This window comes from Ambystoma mexicanum, chromosome 9, assembly GCF_040938575.1.
Source record: "Ambystoma mexicanum isolate Mex_15411 chromosome 9, UKY_AmexF1_1, whole genome shotgun sequence".
In the NCBI taxonomy this organism is placed as follows: domain Eukaryota; kingdom Metazoa; phylum Chordata; class Amphibia; order Caudata; family Ambystomatidae; genus Ambystoma; species Ambystoma mexicanum.
The window spans coordinates 1,390,252,714-1,390,268,653 of NC_090931.1; the positions used below are offsets into that span (position 1 = coordinate 1,390,252,714).

General features: G+C 46.6%; 1 protein-coding gene across 1 annotated transcript in view; it reads right to left on the reverse strand.

Annotated features, from left to right (window-relative positions):
* ERCC3 (ERCC excision repair 3, TFIIH core complex helicase subunit) overlaps positions 1 to 15,940 on the reverse strand; it is a 1,003,216-nt gene that overhangs the window by 140,597 nt on the left and 846,679 nt on the right. The window contains exon 12 of the mRNA XM_069616794.1: positions 5,798 to 5,915. Within this exon, the coding sequence (XP_069472895.1) occupies positions 5,798 to 5,915 (118 nt within the window). The remainder of the gene's footprint in view (positions 1 to 5,797; positions 5,916 to 15,940) is intronic.

Consider the following 15,940-nt stretch of genomic DNA (forward strand, 5'->3'; position numbering starts at 1 on the left):
AGAATGTACTATGATTATGTAGATGTACCTGTAACAAAGTTGAGCATATTCTTGCCTTGTGCGCCCTGATGCTCCAGGGCTTGGCGCGCCCTACAAATAATAAACTAAACTAAACAATAATTTCATATTTCTTATATCATTTTTGAAAAGTATTCTCAGGTGTACTATATATATCAGATCAGCATAGTGACACAACACGCCTCCGCCAAATAGACATTTTCAAGATGTACGAGTCATTTTACCACTCAACCCAGTCTTTTAGAGCCTTAGCAGTTAGTACCAAACAACGTTAGGATACTGTTAATATCAATGTGATTGTGCCATTTAGTAGACCACATATACAAACAGACCACAAAAGGAAGGCAACAATTCACTGTACTAGGTGCAAAACTGCACAATGGTATATTAGTAAATTTCTAAGTCTGGACTAACCATCACATGTTCAGAGCGCAACTTTGCTTAATTAGTGCTGCATTCATTTTTAATCAGTCAAGGAAAGCAGTGCCTAAAGACTAAGTTTTACAATGTTCCAGGCTCATTTGTATGAATGCTAAAATCTGTCACAAGGTTCTGGAGGTTTTGCCTTAATGTCTTGCACTATTTAAATCAAATACAAAAATAATTTCAAGACAACTGGAACTACTGTGTCTTAGTGTAATGTACATGTAGAGCATAATTCAACAATATACAATCAACCTGATGAGCTAAAACAAAACGTCATGACAACTTCTGTGATCATTTGCTTCTGAGCAATGAGACTTCCCAGAGAATCGCAAGACAGTGTAGAAAACCTGGCTGGCACAAAACCTTTGCTAACGGAGCCCCTGGCTTTGTACCGAAAACAAAGCAATTTGTTAAAAAAAATAAAAATAATACAAAATCCCCCTCATTAGGTAGGTTCAAACATTTACATTTTTTATTCTGTTGCTGCCGGTGCAGAAGGAACAAACTGCAGATCAACAAAGATGGAAGTTTATATTTCTTAGCTGAACTTTTACATTTGTTTTTGTTTTGTGGACTGAGAAAGTAATCTAGATACTATTCTTAATATCAGTAACCTATTCTTACAGAAAAGCCTGCAATATATTTCACAGTTTTAACGTTGCTTCTGCTTGCAGTCGGTGCAGCACAACGCCGCATGTGGTGTACATTGGCGACAGTAGTTGGATTAAAAGGGGGCTGGGAGGGGGAAATAAATCCACAGAACCATCGAAAGCAGCCTTGGTCTGTCATTGCTTGAAATGGAAAAGAAGTCTGTTGGGGCAACAAAACCAGTTCATGCTTGATTTTGCCAGAATGAGGTTTGACATGCAGAGGGATTACCTTTGAGAATGTCCCCCTCAAGCTATTCCACGCCGCAAGTGGAGACAGAGAGGTAGAGTAGAAGGTAACCAGAGGAGAAGGTGGTGGAGGAGTTAGTGACTGTGAGACCAGTATGTGAAGGTACAATGGAAGACAATGGAATAACAGAAGTTTGGTGAGAAGAGGATTGAGGTGATGGAAGAGAGCAGTCCTATAGTCGGACCGAATAGGATTTTTCTGGTAGGGCAGGTCAACCATCGGCACTAACAGAAGGTGGGAGGAAGAACAAAACACAGCGAAGGCGGCCAGAGGGAGATTCCATGTTGTTGATGAAGAAGCAGAATCAGCTACAGGACTAAGCAAGGTGTTTATGAAAAGAATGGGGAGTTCTTTGGCTCCAGCTTCCCCAAAGCAGTAGATGGACCTGGCTGGTCAATGAGATGAACAGGCTTTCCCAGAGAATTCTGGCAGAATCAGGACTGCTCCATTGGATTTGGGACTCTTGGAAAAGTTGCAATGGATTGAGAGACTTCCAAGGGTTTGGGCACCTCTGGGAAACCTGTAATGCTACTGGAAGGTGAGACAGACTGCCTGGAAGGTGTGAGAGACTTGGCCTTGGTTTCTTCATGGTTTTATTTACATTCTGGTTTAATTTTTGTGTTAAAAAAAAGAAACTAGTCCTCCGGAGTACAGTCTTTTATGCATCCTGTATGGGCCACCTACCTTCAATCCCAGGCATGGGAGCAATGAGTTACTAATTTAACAAAATTGATTGATGTGATTATCAGTGATAAAATGTGTTCATACTTCTTCCAATACTGAATAATAAATTATGATCAAAAGCATGTTAATGTAAAAAAGACCCTAAACTGAAGATTAATACATTTTTTATACCTAGAAGTATAGAACTCCTGCATTGTCAACTTTTTAGAGATTTACATACCCTGTCCTCCTCCTACTCTAAGGAGAGTAGGGATGAGGTTGTGCTGTAGTTCAAACGTTTTTATTTTATTTTAATTAAAACATTTCAGAGAGCGATGTTTTACTGAAAACAAAAACACCGAAACAAATCACTGTTTTTTTTTCTTTCTATTTGGGGCCCTCCACCCCAAAACCGTTTCATTTCCCTACGATTTTAACTGCACCCTAACACCCTCGCCACATGTTTTATCTCCTTACCCCACCCCTATATATATATATATTTTCAATGGAATTCAGTGATTGTTTCATTGTTTTTTTTGTTAAAACATCCCTCTGAAATTTCTTTCATTAAAATCACTGGATACCATTCCAACGTGTGTCAGGAATTCACGCAATAAAGTGCATTTGGGTCAGAGTCAGGACTGATTGGCTTATGATGGCCTGGCTATGCATTTAACTTAAAGCAGCAGGTGCCTATTTACTTAAGCAACTATGGGTTAGGAACAGGAAAATAATCTGTAGTTTCTACTTCCAGGTAATCAATTTTAAAGGTCTTTGGGTTACCAAACAGAGGGATTGGGTTATTCAAAGGTCTATGAATTTATAAAAGACACCAATGTTTGAGATCTACACTTCTATTAAATTAGATATTCCTTTTCAGTTTTTACTATACTGTAACTGAAAAGGGACCTTTTTCTTCTGAACTACCACTCGCAGGTAACCAAGGAAGCGCATGGTAGCAGATCTGGAAGCTGCACACGAAGAGTAAGCAGACAATGGAAAAGGTAAGGCTTTTTTTAATTATTATTTTTTTTTAAAGAAGGAGGTCAGTGGGTGGGTGCGAAGCAGCAATAGTCGGCAAGATCGGAAAACGGGTTATGTACCCAATAATAAAGTCAGCTTCCTGATTAGTGGTACCCTCGCCCAAGGTGATGATGCCAATATAGGAGTTGTTTGGAACATATGAGAAACACAGCTTGTTTAAAGTATTGCAAATGCGTAGAAGGTGAAATGCAGCAGGAGAAAGGGGTTGGCGCAGCAGCACTGGCACATTCATGAGCCAATCACCCAATGTATTTTGGCGCTTTGAGCCTATGCACTCTTGTGATCTGAAATTTCTACTCAGAACTGCTCCACTGCAGTGACTACTTAGTCATTCAGATTTCAGTTTGCTATCGATTCATGCAGAACTTAAATGCAATGCTTTACGACTGATATGGTTCTTTGCCTCCCTAATTGCTTCATATAGAAGGGCTATTTTCCTCAGATGGTCTAACTAACAGGCACTTATGTAATGTTTGCTCCTCTGCTCATATCTCGCTAATTTGCGGTATTCAAAGATGTGTGGCAGTCTACTGCATCCAACATTTTAACAAGCCCTTCTCATTTTCTCCAAAGACCTACTTTCTAAAACATTCCATGTCTCTTTAGTGAGCAAGAAGTATCCCTATGATGTTGTATCAGCGGATAATAAGCCATCAAATAATAATGTCAGGGGAAAGGACTTCATTGTTTATTTGTAAACTACAAACAGTCTCCTCCAACGGACAAGGATCCAACCAGTTCCAATATTAGCAAGACGTCAAGATTTTCTGTCACCCTGTAACTGATTGGTTGAAATTTGAAGCTTTGCTTCAAAAACGTAATTTCAGCATGCACCACTTTCGGGCCACCCAGTTCACCTAGTAACTGGAGTATGAATTGTCACCCAAGGTGATATGGAAGCCCAAATATATTATTAAGCTGACAACTTCTTTGAACAGTTTCCTGGCAACAACCAGTAACATATTTCATGAGTAGAAACACAGTATGGTAGCATTTCCAATATCTGTATGGTCATTCATCTCAATCACTGATAGGGGAAGTTAAACCCAAAAGCAATCAACTTCATAAGTCATTCAATAACCCTCTCCACATACTTTTTTTTCAAATCCTCCTGCCAGTGTGTGCTTAGAATTCCAAGTTACTTAGCATGTTCTGCGACCCAGTTAGTCGTAGGACATCGGTGAGAAATCACCAAGGAACAAAATTAAACAGACCCATTTTAAGCACACGTTACAACAATTTCATATTTCTTATATCATTTTTGAAAAGTATACTCAGGTGTACTATATAAATATATCAGATCAGCATACAGTGACACCACACGCCTCCGCCAAATAGACATTTTCAAGATGTACGAGTCATTTTACCACTCAACCCAGTCTGTTAGAGCCTTAGCAGTTAGTACCAAACAACGTTAGGATACTGTTAATATCAATGTGATCGTGCCATTTAGTAGACCACATATACAAACAGACCACAAAAGGAAGGCAACAATTTGCTGTACTAGGTGCAAAACTGCACAATGGTATATTAGTAAACTTCTAAGTCTGGACTAACCATCACATGTTCAGAGCAGCAACTTCACTTAATTAGTGCTGCATTCATTTTTAATCAGTCAAGGAAAGCAGTGCCTAAAGACTACGTTTTACAATGTTCCAGGCTCATTTGTATGAATGCTAAAATCTGGCACAATAAGGTTCTGAAAGTTTTGCCTTAATGTCTTGCACTTTTTAAATCAAATACAAAAATAATTTCAAGACAACTGGAACTACTGTGTCTTGGTGTAATGTACATGTAGAGCATAATTCAACAATAAACAATCAACCTGAGGAGCTGAAACAAAACGTCATGACAACTTCTGTGATCATTTGCTTCTGAGCAATGAGACTTCCCAGAGAATCGCAAGACAGTGTAGAAAACCTGGCTGGCACAAATCCTTTGCTAACAGAGCCCCTGGCTTTGTACCGAAAACAAAGCAAATTGTTAAAAAAAAAAAAAAATACTAAATCCCCCTCATTAAGTAGGTTCAAACATTTACATTTTTTATTCTGTTGCTGCCGGTGCAGAAGGAACAAACTGCAGACCAACAAAGATGGAAGTTTATATTTCTTAGCTCAACTTTTACATTTGTTTTCGTTTTGTGGACTGAGAAAGTAATGTAGATACTATTCTTAATATCAGTAACCTATTCTTACAGAAAAGACTGCAATATATTTCACAGTTTTAACGTTGCTTCTGCTTGCAGTCGGTGCAGCACTCGACGCCGCATGTGGTGTACATTGGCGACAGTAGTTGGATTAAAAGGGGGCTGGGAGGGGGAAATAAATCCACAGAACCATCGAAAGCAGCCTTGGTCTGTCATTGCTTGAAATGGAAAAGAAGTCTGTTGGGGCAACAAAACCAGTTCATGCTTGATTTTGCCAGAATGAGGTTTGACATGCAGAGGGATTACCTTTGAGAATGTCCCCCTCAAGCTATTCCACGCCGCAGGGGGCTGGATATACCAAACGAGGCGAGGTGTTGCTCCTGCTGTACAGCGTGCCTGAAATAAATAGGAAGGGATTTGCTCTCCAAACACAGCCTTGCTGCTTCATCTATCCCTTTTACTGGCAATTGGGGTGACTGGGGCATGCAGAGGAGGGAGTGTGGGCTCCCTTGCCTTTATTCCTCACACAAAAAACAGGCATAGAAAAGGCTGGTTAAAAACATCAATTCATGAGCCCATGTGAAGGAGAATCCATCCATTTACCTTTCTTTGCTCGCAGAACTCGTCCCAAACGCTGAGCCTCCTGCCTTCGAGATCCACCGTGGGAGGAAATTTGAATCAATACATTGGCTTCTGGCAGGTCAAATGACGTGTCTCCTACCTGAAAACAATAACTTGTATTTTTACATAGGCCTTTAAAAGCACATGCATCCATCAATTTCTTTTTTTGCATAACATTCTGATAAAACTATTTTGTGTGTTTACTGCAAAATCGTAGTAATTAATATATCGAACATAGCCTAGATAAAGCCACCCAGCAACGCATACTGCTTTAGGTAGCCATAAAACTTACATTTCTTGAAAGCTGAAAAGGAAATTAAGCCGTAAACTAATTAGAATACCAAGTCTGTCCTCTTATGCCGATTGAACGTTTCTGCTTTAAGGCTTTTTCAAAACCTATACTGACTACCGCCTTTGGTGCTCATGTGGACTTCACCCAGCTTACTGGAGTTCTGACTGCCAGCTGGCCTATTCACAGCAAACAGCATCAAATTCAACTCATTAGAGCCCTTACATTTCTCATGCCACACTGGATTACTTTCCACATTAGCAATACGCTTTCTGTATTCCCATACAAAACCTCTTCAAGCTTTCCAACAAATTCTCAAACCTAACAATACATTCATACAAGTTCAACCAATTTTCAATATTTGTAATTCTGAATAGAACCTTTGTATATGTTTCGGTTAATTGCTTTGCTCATAAAAGTCAAAACTCTTTATAATGAGCAATCAACTGATAAGTTATTTGGATAAGGTACTGAAAATACAAGTCTCTTGGTAACTATGTGTAAGGGTACAGAAGGAAGAGACTGATATAAACCTGTATTAGTAATGAAAATAAAGGTGAGAACATAACTGTACCCAGCTCTAAGAGGGGTTTCCCTAACAACTAAAATACTCAGATTTTGGATTCCAAGATGGCCGTGCCCTGTGAAGGTGCACACTCCTGTGCTCCGTCCGGGCGGGAGAAAATAAGGAGACATAAGCAGTTAAAAAGAAGCAGAAAACACAACCTTGCAGCCACCGAGACCCATAAAGGAGGAGGACCGGACTGCAGATCAGAGAAGAACGGTAATCGGCTGCAACGCGCCTTCACAGCAGACCCGAGGGAGAAACTCAAGACAGAGCGCACCCAAGAAGGTAAAGAGGCTAGGGGAACTGAAAACCCGCTGATGAACCGGATGCAGGTAAAAGGTACTCTAAGCCCTGCCGATGTTTCAACAAGCTTCAGACAACTTTATAGGCATAGAGGAGCCGTAAAAAGAGGTGGTGGACCGAGCATGTGTGGCGACTCAGGGGGGGAAAATGGCCGGAGTACCCTGCATGTTACCTGTACACTAAGTAACGAGAAGGGAGGAGAAACAGCACGTCAGTGCCGGACCCACGTCTCAAGGGCCATCAGGGAAGCGGCAAAGAGCCCCAAAACATCCCAAGTAAACCCGGGAGGGAGCCAGGAGCGCGGTATCAAGGGGAGCTGGAGGAAGGGCTCAACAGTGCAACATCGAGCGGAGGAACGGGGTAAGAGCAGCAGCGAGCGCCATGCCTGCCATAGCGGGGAGATCCCCATTGGACACCCCCACCTCCTTTGGTCCGTACCATCACACAATGAAATGAATACAAAGACAACTTTTAAAGTTTAGAAAACACAGGGTCACAGGTTTATTAGGAGCAAGACAACTTGGGACGGTCCCAGCCACATCACAAAACAGTCAGATACAGGTGAACCCTGTCACCTCTTTAGCCACTGGCCAAACTGACAAAACCGCTGGTTACTTCCAGCTACACTGGTACACCAGTGGGACACTCGGGCACTGACCAGGAGATTGTTGGCCTATCGCCCTAAGGAAGGGAGTCAGTGCCCATCGAGGGATCGGCTCGAGCCCGGCCAATCCCGAGCCGCTGCAGCGTGAAGTCCCTCTTTGGCTAGGACCGCCCGATACTCTGCCACGCTTTGATGGTGGCTCGCGCTCCCATCAATGCCCCCAAACCTTAGGCCCTTACTTCTCTCTTAGCATCCCAATTGTTCCATTCTCACCATTAGTTCATCTGCAGCCAGCCCTCCTTAGCTCACCCAATATAGCCGTCAGGAAAACATCGTTGCCCTTGTCAGATAAGTGTACACCATCTGCATCAAAATGAGAAGGCAAGGAGCTCAGGCAGCAATGCCCTATAAACTCCAGGCCCTCTGCCTTTGTGAATTTCGCCACACTTCTGTTGAGGCACTTCCTGGATTTTTCAATGCCAGGCAGAGAGATGGCGTCTCTCAACACCCGCCTTTGCACCATCTCTGACCAGAGTATTTCTGTGCCTGGTAACTCATGTGCTGTAATGCGCAAAGTCACCTGTATTTGGGCGAGCAGGCGACCGCGGCCCAATTTAGCCAGATCGTTGCCCCCCAAATGAATCACTAACCACCTTGGTGCACGCCTCCACTGTAATCGCCAGTGAATGGCCGGCAGCAAGGAATGCCACCTCATTCCAGGAGTGCCCAACCACACACATTCGGTACTCTTGAATCCCAAGTTTTGTCCGATCGTCCATTGCCTACCCCTTTTTTCTGCCCGTGTCACAAATGAGTGGCCGATCAAGCCACACCGCATTATCTATAGGGAAAAAACATAACATACCATCAGTTTCCTGATTCGCCTGTAACCACACCGACCCCATTCCCTGCCCCGACCCCTCAGTGCCCTTGATATCTAGTATTCTTCTGGGCATCCACTGTGCTGGGGGCGGACAAAGTCGATAACGGCCAGACTCCCACCTCCCCATTTTCATGATCGCCCGAGGGGACATGCCTTGTTGAAACGCTGTGGTGGCTGCACCTATCCTAAAACCATGCGTGGACCAACCTTCCTCCTGGATGCCCAAAGCCTTCAATGCCATTGCCAACACTTTGCGGAATTGGAATACAGAAAGGGGGGGGGGGGGGAATGTGAGCGTGAAACAGCAGGGGGCTGGCACTCATGGCACGTAACTGTACAAAGAGCTTAAAAAGGAGTACCGGGCAACATTCCGAAAGGGGTGCCGCGTGTAATACTATGTTCTAACCTTTTCCTTGCTGGTCCGTTTTGCTTTTCTTCAATAATATACTGACCCATTCTCCTGTTTCCTTGTGAAACAGAGATACATCACCCAAAGCAATGGCCCTCCCAGATGTGTCCCTTTTAGACGCAGAAACTAGCTCACTAATCCTAAATGCCCCCAAAAAAGGCCCATGCGAATGCCAACCTGAATAGCGCCCCTTCGTATTCGCTGAAGCATATGCTAGGTAACGTGGCCAACAACTTCCCCAATAGCTCAAAGTCAATTGGTTTTCGCACATCCTTAGACCTTGGCTCCGAACGGGCCAAGCCTTTCAATGCAGAACGCACCAAAAACCCTTTTGTGGGATCGCCCTTCCCTTCCAATTTGAAGTGGAATGCAACTGCTGCTAAATGCGATGCTGCCCAACTCTTTGACATGCCCTCCGTGTGTGCCCAGACCACAAAGGCGCACACCTGTTTCTCCGCAGTCAGTTTCTCACCTTGTAGATGAGAGATCACGTTCTTGAACTTACCATAACCTTGCTGGTATCTACATCTTACTCCGGGCGTGAGTGAGCGCTCACTCAACTCGGCGAGCGCCCTGTCCACACCACCAGCTGCCACCACTCCTTTTTGAACTGCGCTCCCTCCAGTCTGCCCTCTGGGTGGGCCTTCCGGAACTTGGACCACTGAAAGCGAGAAAGAGCGTCCGCAGCAATATTGGCAGTTCCCGGCACATGTCGGGCCCTAAATTCAATGTTGTGATACAGACATACTTCCACTAGTTTCATGAGCAAGCTCAACATTGCAGGGCATGATGCGGACTGTAAGTTAATGGCTTGCACTACCGCACTGTTGTCGGACCAAAAACGAACCCTCTTATTGGCCAAAACCGTAGGCCATAACAGTGCAACCACAATGGGGAACATTTCCAAGACCATTATGTTCTTTGTTCTCCCTTTTTTGTGCCACTGCTGTGGCCCCTTCTGAGCACACCACTCTGGCCCGAGGATTACGCCGAAACCTTCCCTTCCCGCAGCGTCTGAAAACAACTGTAGTTCGGTGTTGGTTTCCCACGGAGTTCGCCAGATTTGCACCCCATTAAAGCTGTCTAAGAATCTGAACCACATCCTTAAGTCTTCTTTGAGGCCAGTGCTTAATCTAATATGGTGTTGCTTTTGAACCACACCTGCTGTTGCCCTGGCCAGCCTACGAGCAAAAACCCTGCCTGCCGGGATTATCTTGGCCGCAAAATTCAGTTTCCCAAGAAGTTGCTGCATTTTCTCAAGGGTGGTCCTGTCTTTTGACAAATTATTCAATATTTCCTCCTTCAAACCTTTCACTTTATCCTCGGGCAACCTACAAGTGCCCCTAACCGTGTCTATCTCAATGCCAAGAAATGTCAGAACCCTGCAAGGGCCCTCTGTTTTTTCAGGAGCTAAGGGAACGCCCAACTCTCCCATCAATTGTTGAAAAACAGACATTGCTATTGCACAGTCCTCAGACCCTTCCTTGCCAGAGAATAGAAAGTTGTCTAGGTAGTGAACCATTGCCCCGCGCTGCTCCCTTCTGCGTGCAGCCCATTCAAGGAACGTGCTGAATGTTTCGAAAAAGGAACAGGACACTGAGCACCCCATAGGCATACATTTGTCTACAAAGAAACCCTCATTCCACTGGAAACCCAGCAAATGGAAGCTGGCTGGATTCACAGGTAATAAGCGGAATGCAGACTCAATATCCACTTTGGCCATCAAAGCCCCTCTTCCCATATTGGCCACCACCGACATAGCCTGATCAAAAGATGCCTAGTGAACAGAGCATACCTCAGGGCTCAACCAGTCGTTCACTGACTCGCCTTTCGGGTAAGAAAGGTGGTGGATAAGCCTGTACTTGCCCTTCTCCTTTTTGGGAACTATGCCCAGAGGTGACACAATGAAGTTGGGGAGAGGGGTGGATTCAAATGGTCCAGCAATCCTGCCTAGTTCTAGTTCTTTGTTCAATTTCCTATCAACCTCCTCAGGCAGATCCCTCGCTGAAGGTAAGTTCCTAGCAAAACGGCAGGTGAGGGGACCCTCGTAAGGAATAACAAATTCTTCTGTGAAACCTTGAAATAACAAATCCCTCTCCCGCTGTCTGGGGTAATGGCTGATGATCCACTAACACCTGCAAATTCACTGGAGAGGGACATTTCCAAGACAAATCCAAATTCTGTGTAGCCGTGCCTGTTGCCGGGGGGGGGGGGGGGGGGGGAGAGTGAATATGTGAGCCTTACTGTCCTTTTCTCTGGCCCCTACCCCCGGAGCCACCCTCCTGCTTGATACATCTGACCAAGGGATGGTTCCCCCCGCATTTCCCACACTCGTGGCTGAACTTACACTTAGGACCCCAGTTACAGCTGCCCTTATTAAAAAACAGGCAGGCCCTATTCGCTCCCTTCTTCTCCTCTTGTGGTCCATTCGAGGTACCAGATCCTGTGGTTCCCGACTCTTGGCCCTCCCGTCCCTGGGGGGTATTGTGAAAGGGTTGCCCCTTACCACCATTGTTTTGCTTACTGTACCCGTTCTTCTTCCCACTTTTGTAAATATCATTCCAGACAATCTTCTTCGGCTTACCCCCCATAAAAGTGACCCAGCCGTCTATCATTTTCTGGTCCCATGACATTGTGGGGCAGTGTTCCATTATGTGTCTAAACTTCCTGTCATAATCAATCCATCCAGTAGAACCGTACAGCCTAGCTTCTTCTACAATTGATTCCCTGTACTTGATCAAACCCGGCCCCTGCTCGGGGTTCTTTTCCATCACCAAAACTGACATTATATCAAATGCCTTCTCCCAGTTGGCTATGTTCTCTTCCGGATGATACTTACGATGCCTCTTATTGTTCTCTTCAGTGCTTAGCGTGACATTAGGACCAGCGTCTTCTATTGCCAAAAGGCTGAATATGTCAATATTCTTCCTGGCCCATATTTGCTCTCTAATGTCCTGGGGTATATGCCAGACTAAGGATGACATGCCTGATAACAGGGGGGCAACCGTCACCGGCTGTGCCGCTCCTAAAGGCGCTGAAGGTGATGCGAGTGAAGAGATGGGGGCGCTGACGGTGGGGGCCGTGCCCGTCGAAGGGGCAGGGGGGATGGGTATACTGGGCAAGTTGTTATCAGTGGTGCTCGCGCCGGTCCCCTCTCACACACTCCTAGCTACCGGTAGGGTAGCCACTGTAGCCGCAGGAGCCCCATTGCCCCTGACCAACAATAATAACTCTTCTAAAATCAACCCAAACCTTTCATTACCTACTGCACCCCGACTGGTGGCGACACACCTGTTTTTGCAACTGAAACCTGTAACATGGGAGGTGCAATGGGACACAATTGCGTTTCGCTCACACTCGCTCACAAAGTTTCAGCTTTGCAACCATACTCCCCCCGAACCCAAAGACTTTGGTTTCCCGGAAGCTGCTCGGCGGGTCATGGGAATAACGCCGCTGGATCGCTAGTCGGCATCGTTTATGGTCTGAGCTGTAGCGCCTGGCCCAACTTGCGCCAGCTGTCTGACTATTTGTACCGTGGGCGCCACCTGCAACATTTCAGCCGCTTTCTTACCCTTTTGCTGGTGTTTTCTCTTGGCAGGTAAAGGTTTTAGTGCGGTTACGCTTGGTGGGGGAGTATCTACCACGGGGGGTGGACAGATCTGGGCGTCCACCACAACTTGTTTGGGTGGCTCTGGTTGTTTTTTGGCTAACACTTTCTTAGCCCAACCCTTCCCCTCACTGCGCATCCTCTCTTGGAATAGCGCCCAGATGGCCCCTTCGTCCTCTTCCTCACTTGACTCCGGGGTGTTGGGCACTTCCTCAATCGAGTGGAATAGATCTTGCGAGTCCTCCACCGACGACATCCTAACTGGGATGGAAAATTCACGTTACTACCCGACCTTACTGCATCCCACGTTGCGGGTGCTGACTGAATGCACCTGCCAAGACTAATTTTCACACATTTACAGACTCCTTGACCTATACCTTACCCCACTTCTTTTTCTTTGTGGTGAATATCCTTAAATTCCTCTTAGCCGCTGCTCCTTTGCCCGACCTGTATTCAAAATTGAACCACACCGTTAAGCAAATCATTCATTTGACATCATAAAGGCGCCTGAGGGTCATAAAGGAATGTATTGGCCCCAAGAAAGCACATGAATTGCAAAATGTGTCCACACAACACTGGGAGACAACATAAGTAATAGGCGTAACTGGCCGTAGCCTGGCTAAGCACATCCTCAGCCCGTGATGCGGAGGCCTCCCCCCCCCCAAATGACATTCGTGCTCAACCACTTTGCAAGCAGCCCATTTAACAATCGCCTCCACCCGGCGTATTTCACATGCACTTCTCATTAATTGCTTTCATTACACCAATTTCACTGCTGAAGTCCGAACCAGGGTCCCCCGTTTACTACACAGGCGCTTTACCCACCCCCGTCACAACGCCACATGATTACATGTTAATCACATGGCTAATATCATAATGTAGCATCTATATTTAGTGCTACGACCCTCGGGTATCTGAGCACTGCTTTTTATCCCCCATGGTGTGTGGTGCTCTTTTGTTCCCCCGGAAGGTGAATCAACAAACCTGGTTAAAAAGTGTGAGTGGGGGGGGGGGGGGCTGGTGTTTTGCCCGGGCCTCACATGCTATGGGCTTGGTTAAAAGGTCCCCCCCCCCACCCCACTTAATTAATAATTTGGGCCTTATGCGGAATGTCGTGGGAGCTAGCACGTAGGCCTCATTCTTTCGTGGGCCGCCCTGCACCCTCCGCGTTGTTTGGTGCGCATTTGCGCTGAAAGGACTAAGGATACTCTCCTCACTAGCCTCCGGTGCGGCCTGAACCCGTGCTAGTGGGCGCGCGCAAAGCTTAGGCCCTTAAATTAACATGCCCCGCCGATTCCAGACATAGGATTAGAACTCAGGTCTCCAGCATCCTAAGACCAAGCACTTACCACTACAGCCATGAGTGGCTGTAGAGCGAGGCCGCATCGAGAAAGCCTAGCGACTCCACTCGATGGGAGAAGCGCCGGGTCATAGTTCCCCCCACTTGCGGCACTCGCGGCCGCATACACAATATCAATTTAAACACCCGCATCCAGCCTTATGTCGGACATAATATTGTTATGGACCTAGGTATCCGAGGGCCGCTTAATATTACCCCCGGTGTGTGGTGCTCATTTATCGAACTCGGGAGGATGAAAGGCTGCGTTTGTCACCGCTGTGAGTCTAACCTGCGTTAGCAGGCTCTGCATGTATGCCAAGCAAGCGCTCTTCGCGCCCCAACGAATGCCCAACGCGGCACCATCGACTCACATTCGATGCAAAACCCCGGTGCGGCGGCCATGCATCCTTTTAAACCCAGGATGATTTTGCCGCAACACGTGCCGTACAAACAAGGGCCGTAACGTAATTCAAACTATTATATGGCACGTCGGCCCCAACTTATTTCGAACAACGCAACTTATATACACATAGGCACGGCGGGCCCAACTTGATTTAGCACAACGCACCTTTATATACACATGGGCACGGCGGCCCCAACTTGATTTAACACAATGCACACGATTATAGACATGGGCACAGCGGCCACAACTCAACCTCCGCGTGCATAATAGAAAGAGTAACATTTGGCACGGCGGCCATAGATGTATACAGTGTTCCCCCGTCCGAATGCGTTGAGGCCCTCTCAAGCTGACGAGGCGACCAGCGAGTGGGCCCCTTCCCCCCTTGCCCCTATACTTACCAATCTCTTGACGATTCTTGCACGGCGGGAGCTGCTGGTCAAAAGAATGATGGCCAGCAGCTCCCGCCCTGATAAATGTCCCGGGGGGACCAGGCAGGAAGCCAGGTCCCCGGGGACGCCTCTTCTGCCTCGCTGGGGGGGGGGGGGCAGGAAGAGGAGAGGCATGACCAGCAACCGGAAGGGGGCGGCCAGAGGGGACAGCCCGCTATGTAGGCTGTCCCTCTAGCGCCCCCTGCGGGGGCCTGTCAGCCTCTGAACAATTTTACTACATAGATGCAGAGTGAAGGAGTAAGGACAGTGAAGTAGCTGCACCATAGAACGTGGCAAGGAAACATCCGTTCGGCAGTAACAGTGCTCCAGAACCGACCCTGTCGAAGGACTCACAAGGGGGGCGGGGGGAATTGTAACACATGCGGCGAACAGAACAGAGGTTCAGCAAGACCACAGAGGAGGCCGGCCATTATAACACATCCAAAGAAAATTACACACAAGTTATCGGCAATCAGAATGTTTGCTCAGCGAGATCGCAGAGTATGCCAACATATTGCATTATAGAGAGAAACCTGGTCGCAGTGACAGAACATTAAGCCCCCAAACCAACAATTAAACACAAATCGATACCCAAGACTAGGACTGTGGGGAATAGAAAGCAAAACCGAGACCTCCCCAGGCCCAGACACTCTGCAGGTACTCCATAAGTACGCCAAACAGAAAGAATGTAATAAAGGGCGAGCGAAGAAAAGTTCTGGGAAATAACTAAAAGGTCTTTAGAAGCACTGCAACCCCCCCCTTCCACCCAAGGGAATCCATCCCTCCACAACCTCAGGACAACAAATGAGAGGATGAGAGTCGAGAGGAGGGACACAGTGCCCAAGAACCGGGACTCTAGTACCAAGGACTACAAAACCAGAACCACCCAAAAAGTACAGAAAAGTGTAAAACGAGCTGACAGACAAGCCTGAAAAGGAGGCCGAGGAGGCAAAGAGTCGAGCATGCACAATGGAGGGGTACTCAGCTGATGGCAGGGGGGAACCAGCGGGCCAATAACCCGACAGCACACCATAGGTCATCGCGCCCCCCCTCGTGAAAACCATCGGACGACAGCACCCACGGGTTCCGGTCAGAGTGCCCCTGATGCCAGGGGTTAAGTCAAGAAGCGCCCCAATGAGAGCTAAAGGGACAACGAAACGCCAAGAAGGGCAGCTAGAAAGGTGCTGGCGGCTGTTAGGCAGAAACCTGTGCAGTTCCCTCTGGGACCACTGCAAAAGATTACTAGAGGTGTTTGGCAGTAAACCCACTTGGTAGCAGTCCGTACCACACAG